Source organism: Macrotis lagotis, chromosome 5, assembly GCF_037893015.1.
Source record: "Macrotis lagotis isolate mMagLag1 chromosome 5, bilby.v1.9.chrom.fasta, whole genome shotgun sequence".
In the NCBI taxonomy this organism is placed as follows: Eukaryota; Metazoa; Chordata; class Mammalia; order Peramelemorphia; family Peramelidae; genus Macrotis; species Macrotis lagotis.
The window spans coordinates 218587969-218606133 of NC_133662.1; the positions used below are offsets into that span (position 1 = coordinate 218587969).

Below are 18165 nucleotides of genomic sequence, written 5' to 3' on the forward strand. Positions count from 1 at the left end.
CGAGAGAGAGAGGGGGAGAGAGAGAGAGAAGAGAGAGAGAGAGAGAGAGAGAGAGAGAGAGAGAGAGAGAGAGAGATTGAACCATGTTGGGCACTACTAACAAAGAAAATAAGATTCTACATAGGACATGATCCCTTTGGAAATGTCCCGGTTTTATTGGAGCAATAAGACATGAATAAATTAGAATGTTATAACAAGCAGGATATGATTATTTGCTCAAAAACAGTGATACAGACTAGTGATGTCAAACTCAAATACAAAAGGAGCCATTAAAATATCCATAAGGATCTTTATAGGTCACATATTGATTTAGGAAACCACAAACTAACATTATGTTTTATTATATTCTTATTTATCTTGTTAAATATTTTCTAATTATATCTTAATCTGATTAGGTCCACACTCAGGAGTATAGTGGGACCCCATAATGTGGTGGAGGGCATCTACCTTAAAGCTTTGATATAGATGATACATCTAGAGAAAGGGGTGATGGGAGATGAATAAAAGTAGTAGGGTGGCCTCATGGGAGAGGCAGAGGGGAAGGAAAAGACCATTCTAGGTAAAAGGAATGGTATGAGAAGAGCAGAATGAGCTTGGTGGCATGGACCAATTTGGGTGGAGCAATGGGTTTGTGTCAAGACAAGGCTGGATGGATAGGCTGAGCTCGCAGCACTATGGAAGGCTGAGGAGTTTGGGCTTCATCCTGAAGGCATTAGAGTTCTTAAGGAGGAAGTAAGATGATGAAAGCAAGACTTTAGGACGATTAATCAGGTAGCATGTGGAGGATGAATGGGAGTGGAGAGACACTACAGGCAGGTCCTTCATCTCTATCTCTCCCCTCAGTAACTACTCCAGTTCTCTGGGTACTTCATCAATCCTGTAGACAGGCTGACTTCAGTCTTCTAGGCCAGGAGGAAATTGCAATTTCTAAGAGTCAGCATAAACCAAAAAGCCTGCTTGCCCTCTGTACCCTTCTTCCCCTTTCTTCCCCCCAGAGTGGCAGGGGATGTATCTTAAGGCAGGCAGTATATAATCTGTTCTTGGAAGAGGCACCTGCCTTCTGCCAGGCTCACTTCAAAACAGTGAAACTGGCCGGCAGTCAGGAAATCTGCACAAATCTGGGGAATCATCCCTCTTGGGGCAGGCCCAGAGGAGACCCAGAGACCTAACTGTGAAGTAGAATCATTTCTTTAAGATAGGGGTTGTAGAGATTTTTTGTATGTTGTGGCGGTCTGGTGAAGCCTTATAAACTCCATCTCAGAATATTTCATATATATTTTAAATACATAAAATCACAAAGGTTGTTGAACTAAAGATGTAATTGTGTTCCCATCCTAGTTACCAGATCCATTAACATCTATCTATAGACTCCTTTGAAGAGTTAAGGTTAAGAACTGCTATAATAATAATAAATGCAATAATAATATTAATAATGATAATAGCTAACATTTATATAGAGCCTACGTACCAGTATTGTTTGTACCAGTCTGTACCAGTACAACCTCTGTGAGGTTGGTGCTATTATTACCCCATTTTATAGATGAGGAAATTAAGGCAGAAGTTAAGTGACTCGCCCGGGTCATACAGATAGGAAGTATCTGAGGTTGGATTTGAATCCAGATCTTCCTGACTCCAAACAAAGTGCTCTACTCGTGATGGGTGTGTCATTCCACCCATCATGTATGCTTGCCATTCCCTAAGGTTGAAATGTCTTTGGAGTAAGGTGACTTCTTTGAGACTGAGAAGGCTTATGCTGGCATCATTCCTGCTGCGTGGGCTGATCTCCTTTTCTTCTCCACATAGTGAAGACCAAGCCAAGTACCCCTGATGATATACTTCCCCTGGCCATCCCTTCTTCCTACAATTAGTCTCTAATATTCATTTGACACTTAGCAGACATTGACTCTCCTTGAACTTGGAAGCCATAGACTTGAACTTCCAATTTTGGCTCCTCTGGACCTTGGGGTGAGTCATCTTAAGCTCTAAACCTGAATCTTGTCATTCGTAAGATGAGGAGTTTGGGTGGCAGGACCTCTCAGGTCCATTTGAGCTCAAGGTTGATGATCCTAGGCTCCTGATGTCTCATCAGGATGTGACTATGATCCTAGGTCCTCAGAAGCATAAATTCTGGCTGGTCTTCCAAACTAGAGAGTCTTCTTCATAAGTGGGTCTGGGAATGTGGCTAGGCTGTTAGGTCAAGATTAGCCCTACTTGGCTTTGATGTCAGAATCGCAAAATGGAGCTACAAGGGATCTGAGAGAGATCATTTATTCTAACCCAGTCATTTTGCAGGGAGGTGGCACAATGGTTAGAATTCTGGGCCTAGAATCTGGAAGACCTCATTTCAAATCTAGCTTCACTAGACCCTCTCACTAACTGTGTGATTCTGGGCAGGTCATGACATCCTGTTTGCATGTTTTCTCTTCTATAAAAAGAACTGGGGTGGGGGGAAGGAAATGGCAAATCACTCTGGTGGTGGGGTCACCAAGAGCTGAAAATGACTGAAATGACTAACATTTTACAGATAAAGAAACAGAGGCCAAAATAAATGATGCTTTTGCTCAAGATCACCCAGATAGTTAATGACAGAGCTGAGACCTTAGGGTCCTTTACATTCAGTTCTCTGTCCACTGCAGATCTGATGGACACACTCTTCCATTTCCCAAATGTCCTCCCCAAAGTGGAAGCAGAAAGAGGGCAGACAATACAGTCTGGAGCACAGGTGGCTGGCCTCCTAACCTCACCATTCTGTTCTTATTCCCACTTTACTTAAAGAATCCGAGGCAGATGCCGAGCTCCCCCTCTTGTCTCCTCTCCCCTAGGCAATTTCTCCACAGAATATAAGTAGAAGGTGAAGATAGAGTTTTTCTCCAGGATGTATACAGTCACCATAATGGATGCTGTCCCTTGGGAGACTGAGATGCAAGAGCAGAAACAGATGTAAACTTCCGAGTGATTTATAGACAAGAGTTGCTGGGCTCTGGGCTGACTCTGAGTCTGCCGTTCCTCCCTCTTTGCCTTCCTCGCTCTGCTGCCTGTGCTGTTGGAGATGCAATATTGGGAAGGCAGAAGGAACAGGGGTATCGGGAAGCCATGTACGGCTAGACAGGGACCCTGGGGTGGAGAGAGCCGTAGATCTTTGGGAAAACAAATGGTGCACTGCAGGCAAGCAGCATTAGTCTCTCCACAGTGGAGTCAAAGCCAGCTCTGGAAGTTATGTGTGTGCGTGTACATGTGTGTGTGTGTGTGTGTGTGTGTGTGTGTGTGTGTCTCTGTGTGTGTCTGTCTGTGTGTATAGATGCTGTCCTGTGTTACCTCTCAAGGGGAGGAGCAGAGGCCATTTAGAGGTCTATTAGTTTCATCTCATTTTCTCTCTCTATCTCTCTTTGTCTATGTCTATCTCTCACCAACAATTCTTTCCTTTTTCCTACCAGTTTAGGCTATGTTCCCTCAATTGATCAATCAATAAACATTTAATAGGTACCAGCCCTGTGCTTTGTATTGGGCATAATAAGATGGCAAAGAAAGAATTCCTGCCCTCAAGAAGATTATAGTCTTGTAAGACCTTCATTCAATATACTTCAGCAATTCAATCCAGCTTGCATTTATTGAATATCTTCTATGGAAGAGGAAGGCCCAAGGGTGGAGAGAATTACTTTGCACCATAAGCCAGAGTAACATTAGACAAGAGAGGGTCACAACTGGCAACCATTACAGGAACCCTATGCAAGCCTATATGATTAGAGATGTCGACTCTGGTAGTATATTCAGGTTCTCCATTAGCTCTAAACACACTAGGCTATTAGCAAGCAGGCCCAGCAACATCAATGACATCATATACCCCCCACCATCCACCTACATACACCTTCTGACCTGCACTAAAGGACTCTGAAGATGCCATATATACCATGCTAAAGGGACACTTCTTTGCCATATGGAAGAATTTACCATCAATAGAAGGACTGGTCACAGGGAATAGAACTAGCCTCAGGCCTGTGGGTCTTTCTGGCTACAAATAGCCTACTTGAAACTCCTTCCTCCTATCTTTTGGTCAAGTCATAGTCTTCCCTACCTTCACAATCCTCTTTGAGATTGAATGCCAGAAAGCTTTCTCTGAATAATCTTAACTCACTGAAATCACTTTGGCTCCTTCTCAACTCATAGGACTATCGCTCCTGACAGTTCTATTAGCCTCCATGTTTTTATGCCATCGTTCCAACTGTAACCCATGAATCTTCATTTAGATTTGTCCCTTTTTTCTATTAGGCTTTAGAAGTCACCAAGAGAAGAGACAAAGGTTGTTCTTTATTATCTGTTCCAAGGCGATGTGATCTGTGAGTAATGCTATCTGTTTAACTTCACCCTACCTCTTACACTTGTCTCTTGGTGTGCATGGATTATACACACCCAGTCTTAAGATGGATAACTGAGGTATGGTGGGCAAGGAGAAGTCTCAAAATATGCAATAAGGCAGGAAGAGAGGCACCAGAATTATAATTCACTTTCTATGCTCTAACTTTTTTGGTTCTGTTTTGATTTCCACAACTTGGAACATGTTTGGCTGACTTTTCCAGAACTAGCCAGGCACCCGCCTTGGGAAGGGTTTCCAATGTCCCTTGTTTCTCCCTCCCTGTTCTGGAGGTTATCTTACAGATCATCAAAAAAAGAATTAGCTGTATTCTGAGAGATGCCAATTCTACCCCAAGAAACTGCAAGAAATAGAGATAGGTACTCACACTGGTGGCGTACTGAATGTCCTTCCAGATAGATGTCTCTCGGGACAGGTCAGAGGCCTCAAAGAGGTTGTCCAAGATGACCTCCCCAATCATATCATGGCGGGAAAAGCGGTCAAAATCAAAGACACTGAGATGGAGCTTCCGGTCAGCCAGCTCTTCGTAAGGAACAGGGAAGTGAAAATTCTCATCAAATGTGGGATTCAAGGTCTTGCGATGCACACGGGTCTGCAGCTTGCATTTGCGATCAGGCAGGAGGTAGATCTTGACATAGGGGTCTGAGCTGCCACAGAAGTCCTTGGCAGGGAGGTCGAAGGCCTTCAGGATTCGTACCACCAGGGTCTCGTTCTCATAGTCATACTTCAGGCTGAAGTTGATCTTCCCACATGTCTTGGCAGCTTCATTCTTGCCTTCCTCACCATCCACAGACTTTTGCTTATACAGCTCGGGCTTAATGCGACCGATGCTGGTGGGCTGCTCAGCAGCTGGGGGCAGGTCATTGCCATAGTCCACACTGGAGACATGCATCTGCCGGGGGAGGTGGCGCTTGAAGGAGGTATGCCTGGGAGCCGGCAGAGAAGGGGAAAGAGAGGTTAGGTCTTCATTCAGCAAACAAATTTAAGTGCCTGTTATGTGCAAGGCTTTAAACTAGGAGCCAGGAAATAGAGTTAAAACAAGACAGTTCTTTGCCTTTAAGGATTCATAATTCAACACATTTAAAATCAATAAGCATTTATTATTCACTTACTGTGTACACAGCACTGTGTGAGGTGCTAGGGGAAATACAAAATTTAGATAGGACATGACCACTGCCCTCATGGGATTTACAGTCTAGAAAGGAGATGTGACCTCTACATAAATAATTGAAGCAGCTAGGATATGGACTTGAGGGTGGGAAAGCTGACACTTTACAAGCTAAGTGATCCTAGGCAAGTTCATTTAACCCCTCTGACCTTGGTTTCCTTAAAGGTGAAATGTGGAACAGTGTTGCAAGAATAAAATGAGATCATGCATATATATATATATATATATTATATATATAATATATATACACACATATCTATGTATTGATGTGAGTTTATATACGTATCTATGAGTACATACAAATTTATGTCTGTATATATTGATGTGATTAAATGAGATAATGTGTGTATACACATCTATGTATAGCTATCTATATTTACATATACATAATATCTATGTATATATGCATATCTATGTACTATATATAATCTATGTGTCTATATATAATATTAGAAAATTTAAATAAATAAAAGCATTTCACAAACATTCAAGTGCTATATAAGTACTAGCTATTAATAATAGTAATGTACAAAAACTGTATAAATGTAAAAGTTAAAAAGTGAAAGATATATGGGTTTTTGAGAACCAAGGAGTGAAGGCTAATACCAGCTGAGCTGAATCAGGAAAGTGGTGTGGCTCAAATAATAGAGCATTTGGGATCAGGCCATTTGGGATCTGCTTGACTAAAAATTTCTGTTTCCTCATTGGTAATAAGGGTATAATAATCATTATACAACCTATCTCAGAGGCATCATGAAAAAATGCTTGGGAAATCACAAAGTCCTAGAGAAATGCATTTTTCATGGTATTTGATTTGGACCTTAGACACTATGTAAGAATGCAAACAGGAGGGATTGAGTCGTAGAGAAGGTATTACAGGCAAGGGAAACAACTGGAACAAAGGCTCAGCAACAGAACATTTATCAGGTGTGGGGCAGTTTAAGAGAAATAGTCCAAGGAGGTAGAGCAGGACAGCTAGGTTGTGCCTAGATAGAGCACTGGGCTTGAGGTTAGAAAGATCCAGATTTTAATGTAGCCTCAGACACTTAGTAGCTGCAGACTTTCTGTTTGCCTCAATTCCCCATCTGTAAAATGGGAACACACTGGAGAAGGAAATGGCAAACCACTTCAATATCTTTACCAAGAAAATTCAACGAACTTTATCCATGGAGTCATGTAAAATCAGACACAACTGAACAACTGATTATGTAGAGATGAATACCATTTCATCCCATCTTCCAATAAGCTCAAATTTGTAAAATGCTCAGCACACACAGTAGGGGACAAGTCTGGAAAAGGAGGGAGGTGCCAGATTGTAGATACTTAAATATTTGAACTTAATAGGCAATAGTGAACCCCTGAAGATGTGTGTGTGTGTGTGTGTGTGTGTGTGTGTGTGTGTGTGTGTGTGTGTGTGTGTGTGTATACAGTAAAATAGGAAATCTATGCAGGAGGAGAGTCAATCTGGAAATGGAGTGAAGAATGATTTGGAACTTGGGAGAGGGAATCCATGACAGGTTGATGGGAAGACCTATTAGGAATATATTGCCATAGTTCAGTTGAGTAGTAATGCTGCCAACCTAAGGGAGATAAGGCAATACAAATGATAACATGATAAGAAGAGTCAAATGGCCATGAGAGACTCGAAAAAGAAGAGATCCCTTTCAGCTGGAGGGAAGAAGGAAAGCTTCATACAGAAGGGAGAATCTTGTGTTGGTCCCTGAAAGAATGGAAAGTTTTCAATAGACAGAAATGAGAAGAGGGGCGCTTCTAGTTCTAGGGTATTCCAAGTGCAAAGACACAGAAGTAAGAGGGGTGGACTTGAAAAAAGGAACTTCCAGATACTCACAACTGACCCTTCTCACTTCTTGAAAACCCCATTGATGAACTATTTCAATTGTGCCCTCTTCCCTAACTTGCTGGTGTCCTAAGTCACTTTCAAAAGTTTTTATTTCCATCTGGCTAGAACCATTTCATCCCATCTTCAAATAAGCTAAAATTTGTAAAATATTCAACACACAGTAGGGGCTTAATAAATGCTTGCTCCCTTTCCCTTTTTCTTTCCTGTCTGTGCACCTCCTCATAGATCCAGGGAAAGGGGTGGGGGGTTTAGAGACCAGAGAGTGGACTCCTTACCTGATGGAGGAGGCCGGCTCTGTGGTCTGTCGTTGCAGCCTTGTGTGACGCATGATGTGCTCTTTAACGGACATCTGCACTTCCGCCGGGATGTCTGGTGACGTGTGGCTGATCTTCACGGCTGCCTCCAGGAAGCCAAGGGTGTTGGGGTCCTTCAGCTTATCGGCCATCGTGTCTTTTGGGCTGGGGCTGGGGCTCTGGGGGGCCGCCAAGGTAGGGTTAGTGGCAGAGGGGCTGGAGGCCTCCTTGTTCCTCCAGGGCATCCAAAACAGCTTCCAAAAGAGAAAGAAAAATACTGCCACCAGGGCCACGCCACACACAATAACTACCACAGCAAGGAGGCTGACGGAGGCGCCTACCAGCAGGGGCAGGGCAGGCGGGGAGACAGAGACAGACAGAATAGGGGGCAGGAGATGGCGAAGGGGACAAGGGGGTAAGGAGTGAAGGGGGAGAGGGAATGGCATTGGCAGGAGAAGCAGGGAGGAAGCACACATGGGGGACAAAGAAAGGAGAAAAGAAAAGAGTGGTCATGAGAAAGCTGCCAGGTCAAAGGAAAAAAAAAAGGTTTTTCAGTCAGCTCCCAATTTTCCATCATGTGGATTATCTGCAGAAATGGTTTTGCCCCAGTTTAGGTTGCCCCCACCACCTCCTCTCCTTGGTGGCTGGTGTGTTCTTGAGGAATGGAAAATGGACTAGCCCAGTGCTGGTCATGCAAGAGGTCGAATGCCATTGACTTGAGTTGAAATGTGCTACTTCAGAGTGTGGCATTTATCACAAAATAAAAGAGAAGCCTCCAATTCCTTCTCTGGTGGTGGTAGTAGGGATCATCTATCATTTGAGGCTATTTTATTGTGGCTTGGCTCCATTCATGGGGATAATTGAGAGTCTTACTGGAAAACCTTTTTGTTTAGATGTTATGGCAGGAGATTTGGGGTACCCTAGAATTACTACTGACCCATGAAGTTAGGTCAGATTCCCTCCCTCCCTTCCTCTCATCATACCTCTGGAAGAGTCCCTCCCTTTTCATCCTCCCCAAGGAAGGGGCTTGTTAGAGTGGGGTAGAGAATGGAGATTAATGCCTAGAGGCAATACCAAACCACCTGTATCACCCCAACATCCAAACCAAGAACATACCCACCACACCTAGGGCAGTTACTACAGCCACTCCGGGTGGAATGGCTAGAGTTCACTCAAGACAGAAGAGGAAAACCAAGTATCATTTTCCCCAGCCAATTGGGACCTAATGAAAGAGCCCTGGCCTTGGATTCCCGTCCACACTCCAGCAATCATCTACTTGCTCTGGGCCTATAATTGCTATGATCCCTTTCAGCTCTGATATTCAATGATTCTATGAATCTGAGACAATAACTGAATACCTAAGAGTCTCTGGGAGCAAGTTAAATCATACTCCAGGGAGATGAAATGAATCTTTCTTGGTCCTAAACTTCCTCCCCTGGAGTGCCCGGGGCTAGCAGAGGGCCTTCGGTCTGCATTGAGTTATTCAGAAGAGAACAGCAAGCGTAGCTTTATACATATGGTGTTATTATGATCTACAGCATTGAGACAATCAGAACCTAGCTATTATTGCATGCCCCTAAATCGTTATGTGAGGCAAATGATAAAACAGCAACACATGTACCACAAATTCAGAAAGGGGGATCAGGGGGTGCTTGTGCAGGGAGGGCCACATTGGGGCAGAGGAACTGAGGTTGGTCCCTCCCCAAAGGACAGTCCAGCAGTCTGGAAAACTGGTTTTCTGATTCCCTTCGGGAACCCACACTGGGCTTTGCAAACAAAAACCATCTAACAGCTTTTCAAGGGAAAAAAAAATCAACTAAAAAGATGTCCTTATTTTAAGTAGTTGGGCGTTTCTGGATACTTCACATCTGTTCTGTTACAGTTGTTCTGGATGTAATCCCTAAGAATATGAGTCACCTTAAAACCCAAGGTATTTCTAGGACTTCTCTTCCCTTTGATCATGCCTTCTTTTCTCTGGTAATAATTAGAATTTTAATGTGAATGGGGTGGGGGGTAGGGAAACTATAGAACACAGAGTGCATTTAAATGTTCAGTCTGACAAAAAGCTGAATCCAGATTAATTGATCTGGGTAGTTGCTATTTTGAATGCTCTCTGAAACACATGAATCCAGGCGGCTGCTTCTCAGGCTGCGGGGTTGACATACTAGCAATGATAACCTCAAATTCCATGCTGGGGGGACCTTCTTCAGGGAAAAAGACCAAGCTCACAAATCTCAGCCACAGGCCAAGTTATCTAACTCAGCTCAATATCAGATGCATCCAGTTCTTTTCAAAGGATCAGAATTGAAATGTAGTCAGTCTTCTCACTATTGCTCCAGGTCACAAGGGGTTTGGGGTGACTGATGGTTGGAAGTGGAGGCTAGAAGGGTATACTGAGTGCTGTTGACATGTAACACCACTCCCTAATGGACCCACTACAGTTAACTCATTAAGACCCATACCAACAGGACACAAGGGGGGAAACATTAACACAACTCTCCCTCCACTAGGAGGGGTTTGGGACAAGTAAGTCACACACACACACACACACACACACACACACACACACACACACACAAATAAATTTCTAAATAAAAACACCAGGAATCCTCTTGACTATTGAAGGATCCCAAGAGACAATTGATATATTTGATATTTGGAGTCAGACAATTGGTTTGAATTCTTTCTCTGCTATTTAGAACAAATTATTTAACCAATCTGGCCTCAATTTCCTCATCTGTAAAATGAAGACATTGAATTTTAGAAGACCATGAAGGTCCCTTCTAGTCTTAAATCTATGATCTTCTGAAGCAAAGTGTAAGACTTTAGGGAAACTTGCTTTTTTCTGCCCTGGGGTTGGGAAAGGGAACCCCAGAAGCTTGGGTTTTCAGAAATTCTACAGGATGGAATGGATTCTATGTTCTGCTGATAACTAACTGTATGACTCTAAGATGAATCACCTTACCCCATGGACCACAGTTTTCTCATACATCAAAGTGAGGGAATTGGATATAGAACATCTAGACTTAGCAGAAATTTAGGCAGGACAGATACATACATACATACATACATACATACATATATATGTATATATGTATACATATATATAATTGTTCATCTTTATCTTTCTGATCCCTATGAATCCTGTTGGTAGTCTGCATAAGGAATGGTTCTGAGAATCTCTGAAATATCATTCAACTCTGATTTTATGATTCCATGTGCTGATACTGCTTTGGGCTCTGGTAGAGAAGATCCCCTTCATTCGGTGAGCTAGACAAATCTCCATTATACTAAATGTGTGTGTGTATGTGTGTGTGAATAAGTATATGACCCTCAACAGAGTCTGCTGTACTCCTCACTTTGCCTGGAAAAGAGTTAATTCCTTCAAAGGCTATCCGGTCATTATCTCATTGTCAATTCACAGCAATCCCACCATGGCCAGGGTGACAGCTCTCTTATGACACTGTCTAGGGCCTTTCTCTGCTTTCTGAAATTACAGCAGGTTATTAATTAGCAGGCAGAGCCTTATCTCTCTCTTATTGACACCTCATTCCCCAGAGTGAGCACCAGATTCCCTTCCAATCTTTGTTTTAAATTTCATCATTGTTCTTATCGCTTGCTATTGTTAACAGTTTTCTAAACTGGCTTCCATGTCAGGAAAATCCATTTTGCAAGTTATAGGCATTCCTGCTAACAGATTATAATTGAAAAGATAAACCAGAAAGAGGAAGCAGAGAAAGGGTCTTTTTCTTGCCTTCTTCCAAAGGTGGGGTGGGCTTGCCATCAGGGTGTGTCTGGGCCTTCTGAGAGACTCTTAGAGACTGACCCCACTCAAACACTTGAGAAAGAGGTAATGCTATCTCTGAAGAGCAATGCTCATCTACAGACAAAGATGCTCAGAAATGGAAGTCAACTCAGAGACAATAGTTAGCTATAAGTGACCTAAGGATCAGAAATCTCCAGATGGAGGTCCAGGCACAGAGAGACACAGATCAACAAAGACAGAATAGCCAGAGACACAAAGAAATAGATGTAGACTCACAACTAAGAGATGCAAAAGGCAGGAGACCCACAGAGATGGACATGCAGTTACTGATGGAGACAATGAAAGACAGAGCTCTTGGATGCTTTCAGAGGATGGTTTATGTCCACAGTGAAAAGAAACTTGGACAAGTTCTGTATAATTGTGCCTCTCTGCCAGCCCAAGAGGCAGCGATGAGCCAAGAATTAAAGGCTAGGAGCAAGAGGAGGTCAGAGAATAGAAATTAATTCCCCAAAGCTCAAAGAATCTTTCCAGAGTGGATGACCTCCAGGCCCCAAGCCCTGAAGCCTTTCCATAGTGTCAATCCACTTTCAACTTCCTCCTTCCTCTGGGAAAGTAAAGAGGCTGAAAATCAACTCAGAGACCACCAAGCAATTAGCCAAATGTCCTCTAGAATAGGCCAATCTTGGTTGCCCCTGAAAAACAAGGATGTGTTTGTGTGTGTGTGTGTGTGTGTGTGTGTGTGTGTGTGTGTGTGTGTGTGTGTGTGTGTGTGTGTGCCTATTGTGGCTCTGTATGATGAGATAAAAGAGAGCAGTAGTGTTTGAGAGAGCAGGAATGGGGAGGCTCTCAGATTCAGATCATTAATAAAATGGTCCATTTGGCTTGCAAATTCATTAGGAGAACCCAGTGTAATTAAAATTCAGGGTTTTGGGGGGTTGAATGTTTGCTCTCTTTCACTTTCAGAAATCCAGGTCTGAGTAACCAATGGGGATAATTAGTAGAGTCCAAACAGAGAAAGGATGAAGGCTCCCCAATGAAGCTATGATGAGGGAAGACAATAGTGGGCTAATTACTGAAACATTGAGTTTTATGACTACATGCCTGCTCTCACCATCATTAAGGGGATTCAGAGACAAATAAGAAACTAATGTGAGGAGTTATATTTAATAGAGCTCCAGCTGTAATTTAATAATTATTAGTATTATTATTTTGGCAGATTGCGACGAAAAGCTTTTTTCATCAGCTCAGTCACTGCTTGTAGTCCTAAAGTTGGTGATCAAAGGGAGGGGGCAGGCAAAGAATGATGATTGAGAGACTGGATGGGGAAGAGAGAAAAAGAAAGAAAGAAGGGAAGGAAGAAGGGAGAGGGAGAAAGGGGGAGAAAGAGGGAGGAAAGCAAGAAGAAATGAGGGAATTGAAAGGAAGGGAAGGATTGAGGGAGGAAAGAAAGAAAAAAGAGAAATATGACAGCATAGTGCTAGATCCAGAGCCAGGATGACTGAGTTCAAATCTTGCCTCAGACCTGGGTAAGTCACTTAATCTTTTTTTCAGTTTGTTTTCTCATCTGTAAAATGGGGATGATAATGTATCTACCTCACAGGGTTATTCTGAGGAGCAATTGAAATAATAAATGTAAAGCTCAATTTAATGCTAGCTATTATTAAAAAGAGAAGGAAACATAGAGAGAGAGAGAGAGAGTGAGAGAATGAAGAGTAATAGTCAGATCCCTCTCTATCACCCATTGATATCAGTGAGAAAAAAGAGGCCTATGTGGATCTGTGGACAAGACATTAAACAAACATTTACCTTTAGAAACCTAAGACATAGGATGGAAGTATACATAAAGGAAAGGTTCAAGATTGGACCTCCATGATTCTCCTCCTCAAGGCTCCATATTTTAATTCCAAACCAGAAGAAAATACATTTCTAAAAGCCTGTCTCTTTCTGAGGCAGGATCAGACAGAGCTTTGGGTCCACTTCACCCATGATCCAATCTTAGTGATTGTCTTGACATGTGACACCAGCCCTAAAAGGGCTGCTCCAAACCCCTAACTATAAACAATAAAACCCTACCCTCTGTGGACAGCGAAGAGGGAAGGAAATTAAAAACAGCTCTACATTGCGGCATTCTTAGCTCAACATTCCTTGTGTTAAAACAAGGGTTCTTGTAACCCTGGAATTTGTAAACTTAAAAAAAATTATTTTAATAACTATTTCAATATAATTGGTTTCCTTTGTAATTCTTGTTTTACTTTATGCTTTGACACAAAAAAGGTTAAGCACCCCTCTTGAAATTTCTACCACTTCTATGAGGGGAACAGAGCTTGCAGTCACAAAAGAGTAGGTTTTCTAGAACACACCACTGTCAAGTTGTGGATTCTAGAATTCTGGAAAACATCGCTCCTTCTGGAATAGGATCATCACTACTCCAGCTTCTCTAGGCTACTGGCCCTGGATCTATATTCTCTTAGCTCCTCAAAGAGCTATGATTTCATAATCCTAGGGTGTTTCTCTACAAAGTAGTTTATAACCCCTCTCCAGATTAATAGTTTCAGATGGCTACTGGAGCGAAAATCAAATCAAATCAAATCCTGAAATCTGAATTTAAGTCCTTAAACTGTAGACAGCCTGTTACTGGAGTGGAACTTGAAAAAAGTCTTTTCAGTTGAGTAACAGCTGCCAAAGTTTGTGTTCACTTTTGTGACCCTAGGATGCCCCCTCCCCCATTACCATATAAAGCATGCATAGGACTTACTGAAGTCTCTGCTTCTAGAAGATAAAATTGAAAGTGTCTTCCTTTAAGACACAGATAGAGCTTCTGATTATAAAGTTATGAAAATAGGGTTTTAGTTTTTAATGAAATTGTTTTACATACAACTTGCCATCAACAATTAGAAAATCTCTGTTAGAAAGGGCCAAGTTCAAAGACGGGGAGGTGAGTAAGAAGTTATTTCACTTGTCACTGAGAAAAACGAACAAAAATCACAAACATTATACTCATTATCCCCAGCAGCTACTACCAAATTCTAATCTGCTCTCTCTGATGACCACTGAAACACATTCTGAGGCCTAAAGAATCAAAGGAAACCAGAAGTGGGAAGAGATTTTGAGATATAATCCCTAATCAAAATGGCTAAACTGTACCCTAATCAAGCCCCCTCCCCCAGTCCCCCCCAGCTCTGCCTGGGGCTGTTAATGACTCAGCAGCCAAAGTTACCCCCAGGGGAGAACTCAAATTTGCTATTTGAATCAGCCAGGAGAACAATCCAGATTCAAAACCTCCCTCAAGTTTGGGTCCCTCTCCCTATCACCCTGATTAATTTGGGTTTTCGCCACCAAGCAATGAGATCCTCTCCCTTTAAGTCCTCCAGGATAACATAAAGTATACATCAGTGACTCCTTCATCCCATCACCCATCCTCTGACTGCCAGCAAACTTTAACTCACGTCCATCCCTCGGGCTGCTGCTATGGAGTGGCAGTGCCTATGGAGGGCTGGGTCTTTCTCCTCTGTGGGAAAATGGAAAGCAGTTTTCCCTCATCCTCCTCTCTCTGAGGAGGGTAAGTGAGAGGAAGCAAGGTTCCAGAGGATGACAGGTGGCTTTGTGGAACAGGCCTCAAAAGGAGAGTGATTTTGAGAGGAAGGCTGCAATGGGAGGATGGGGAGGGAGGTACAGAGAGATTGTAGAACTGTTGGAGAAAATTCGAAGAATGTCAAGATCTATTTATTTGTGGGATGGGGGGGATCCTCAATCCAAGTTTTCTCTTAGATCAGCAAGTAAACACTTTCTACAAGTAATATGGAATTGTCCAGGTCTAGACCCCAAGAGACTAGAGATAGGAAGTGGAGAAAAACAAGGAAAGGAGGACTTAGGGTTCAACAGAGGGTTCAGATTCTTCCTCTGTCACTTACAACCCATGTGACCTGAAGCAAATCATTTATTTCTCTGGGACTCAGTTTCCTCATTTGCAATTAAGAGACTTGGGCCAGATGCCTTCCAAGGTCTCTTACAGCTTTACATTCACGATCCTAGACGCAATAATCACCATTATCCATATAGCATTGTCTCACGTGCCTATTCAGCTTTACTGAATTGTCTTAGTTCTTTCTAATGTCTAACTTCAGTTCCTTCTGCAGCAGTATCAACCCATTAATTAAAGATTCAGGCGATCTGGCGAACAGCGCCCCCTTCCACCCATCGGGGCTGAACCAAGCTTGAGCTGACCCAAATCTTAGACGCAGCCCCCCCTTCCAGTAGCCAGTGAGTGATCCCGGCTCTCAGCCCCCGGGTCTTCTTGGCTTTCGCACCCTTGACCCGGAGGAGTGGGCCAGAACCGAAAGGCCGGGCTCCCAGTGCTGGCTGGCACCGTCACCTTTTGCTACGGAGGATGAGACTAGGGTTTCTTAGCTTTCCAAGGATGGGGGATGGGGAGGGGGAGCTTGGGCATGAAATTCCAGCGTCTCTATCTGACCCCTGCCCTACTCCCTGGCTTGCCCCCACCTACCAGAACCGTGGAGAAAGACACGCTGGTGAGGCCTTGCGAGATTTCCCCCCCATTGCTCTGTAATGACCCCCATCCTTCCAGGGATTTAGAAGGAGGTGGGGGCCAGGGAGCTGAGATAGACCCCAGTCTCCTTTTCATCTCTGTAGAATTTCCCAGCACCCCCAGCTCCCCACGGAGAGTAGCAGGTGGGGGCCGACCTCGAATCTCTTCGCCCCCTCCCAGCCCCCCCCCCCCCATCCTCACCACCTCAGTCTCAGACCGTGCTGTTCTGCCTCCCCTCCAGATGTTGGCATCTGGACAAAGGATCAACATCTGCAGCCCCAGGGCTGCGAGATGGGGAGGCGGGGGGGGGGTGCATGACTGCAGGCAGCTCAGCGGGTCCTCAGAAGCCCAGGTCAACGCCCCCCCTTAGCCCCAGTAGCCCCCCACCTCCGGGAGCACCGAGTCCCCTCTGGTGTCTGGCCCGCCAGCAGCCTGCTGTGGCGGAGCCGCCGCGGCCGCGCGCCGGGCCCCAGCCGAGGGGCTCCGGGCTCCGGGCTCGGGACTCACCCGGCTCGGGTTCCCGCTGGGGCTCCGCAGCCTCTCTGGAGCCGGCTCCGGCTGTCGGGTCCTGGGGGCTCCTGGAACTAAGGCGCCGGTTCGGAAAGTCAGAGAGGAGCGGCTCAGTTCCCGCACCGGCCCCGAGTCCGAGTGAGTCACGGAGAGAGCGCGAGCGAGTTATAGAGGTGGCGGCGGTGGTAGGGGGTGGGACGGGGACTCGGAGGCCCCCTCCCCCTCCTCTTCCCCGCCCCCTCCCCCCGCCGGGACGGAGACACAGCCAGAGCAGAGAGAGGCACTGGCACGGCCAGCCGGGATCCGGGCGGAGAGGCGACGCAAGTTTCTGGCAACCATCTGGGGGGAGGGGTGCAAAAGGGGAGGGGGCGCTCGTCGCACCCCCCCGGGGGGGAGAGAGCCCCAGAGACCCAAACCTCTCCGCAGCCGGGGAGGTCTGTCATGTCTTCCTCTGACAGTCCCCTGTTTTGCCTTCTCTTGGGGGGAAGAGGCTCTCCCCATCCTACAGAGGGAGGAAACTGAGGTACAAAGGGAACGCTGTTCCCCAAGAGTTGCAAAGCCCCCTCCCCCAAACTAAACGCAAGAGCCTGGCTCCACACGGAGGGAAAGCAGACAGATCCCCCTCCGGTTCCACTCCCCAGCACCCCCCTTTCCTGACCCTGGCAAGATCCGAATCCAGAGCACGACACTAAGGGAACGGTGGAGAAGAAGGGCTTACTCCTTCCCCTCCGATCTAAGCTACGCCGGAAAGGGGGTCAGAGAGAGAGGCTCCGGCTCAGGAAGAGGGCTTGCGGCGGGGAAAGTTGGGGAGGGCGCGGGGTCGCCCAGTTACCTGTATCGGCAGAGCTCGGACTCCGCTCCGGGGGCTGCAGCTCGAAACTCCGACAAGTCTCCAAGTCCAGCCCCTGGGGGGGCGGCTGCCCCTGGCATAGCGAGGCCAGGATCCCCAAGGCCGCCTGGCACCTCGCCTCCTCGGACCCCCCCACCCTGCTCATGCCCCAGACCCTCCCCCCTTCCCAGCTAAGTGCCCTGTGGCTCAGTCCCGTCCCGCCCAGCTCCCTGCAGCCGCTCCGGGTCCCCAGCTGCCGTCGGACTGGGGCGGGACAGGGCGGGTCCGCCAGAAGACCCTCCCCCCCAACCGCCCCGGGCGAGTCACCGCACTGGGATTCCCAGGCTCGGCTTTTAACCACTTCTCTACGGGGTCTCCGCCCCTCTAGGGAGACACCGACACCACAGAGAATTCGTGTGTGCTCAGATGCGGTCCTAGGACTGTGCCGTTGGGGAGTGGGGCTGGAGAGAGGGGGCCCCGGTGCCAAAGGGGCTGAGAAAGAAAAAGCGAAGGGCGATTGAGAGCGGGACCACTAGGATCCTAAGGACGTGTCTTTCCCCAGAGAGGTACCCACCGAGCCTAGGGCCCGAGAGGGCAGGATTGAGGGAGGGGCTTCAGACGTGGGGCGAGGGAAGTTGGTTAAACTTGCAAGGTTTGATTTTAATAACAGGCAAGTCGATTCTAACCCCAAAGCTGTAGCGCAAGGGGAGGGATGGGGTTCAGGGGCTTTTAGAGCCCCGCAATCCGCTGGTCGCGTCACCCACGAGTTGCCATGGCGACAGAAGGCATCGGCTGTCTCTCTCCATGGCAACGGGAGGGAAAA

At 45.7% G+C, this 18165-nt stretch overlaps 1 protein-coding gene across 2 annotated transcripts in view; it reads right to left on the reverse strand.

Annotated features, from left to right (window-relative positions):
• The window catches only part of SYT6 (synaptotagmin 6), a 67048-nt gene extending 49540 nt beyond the window's left edge, over positions 1–17508 (reverse strand). The window contains exons 1-3 of one of the 2 annotated variants that reach the window (XM_074190331.1): positions 17346–17508; positions 7674–8028; positions 4737–5295 (exon numbers count right to left, since the gene is read on the reverse strand). In XM_074190331.1, coding sequence (XP_074046432.1) covers positions 4737–5295; positions 7674–8028; positions 17346–17508 — 1077 coding nt within the window. Of the gene's footprint in view, positions 1–4736; positions 5296–7673; positions 8029–17345 lie in introns of those variants that run through there. The other variant, XM_074190332.1, reaches the window with a different exon arrangement.
• Between the last annotated feature and the right edge of the window lie 657 nt (positions 17509–18165).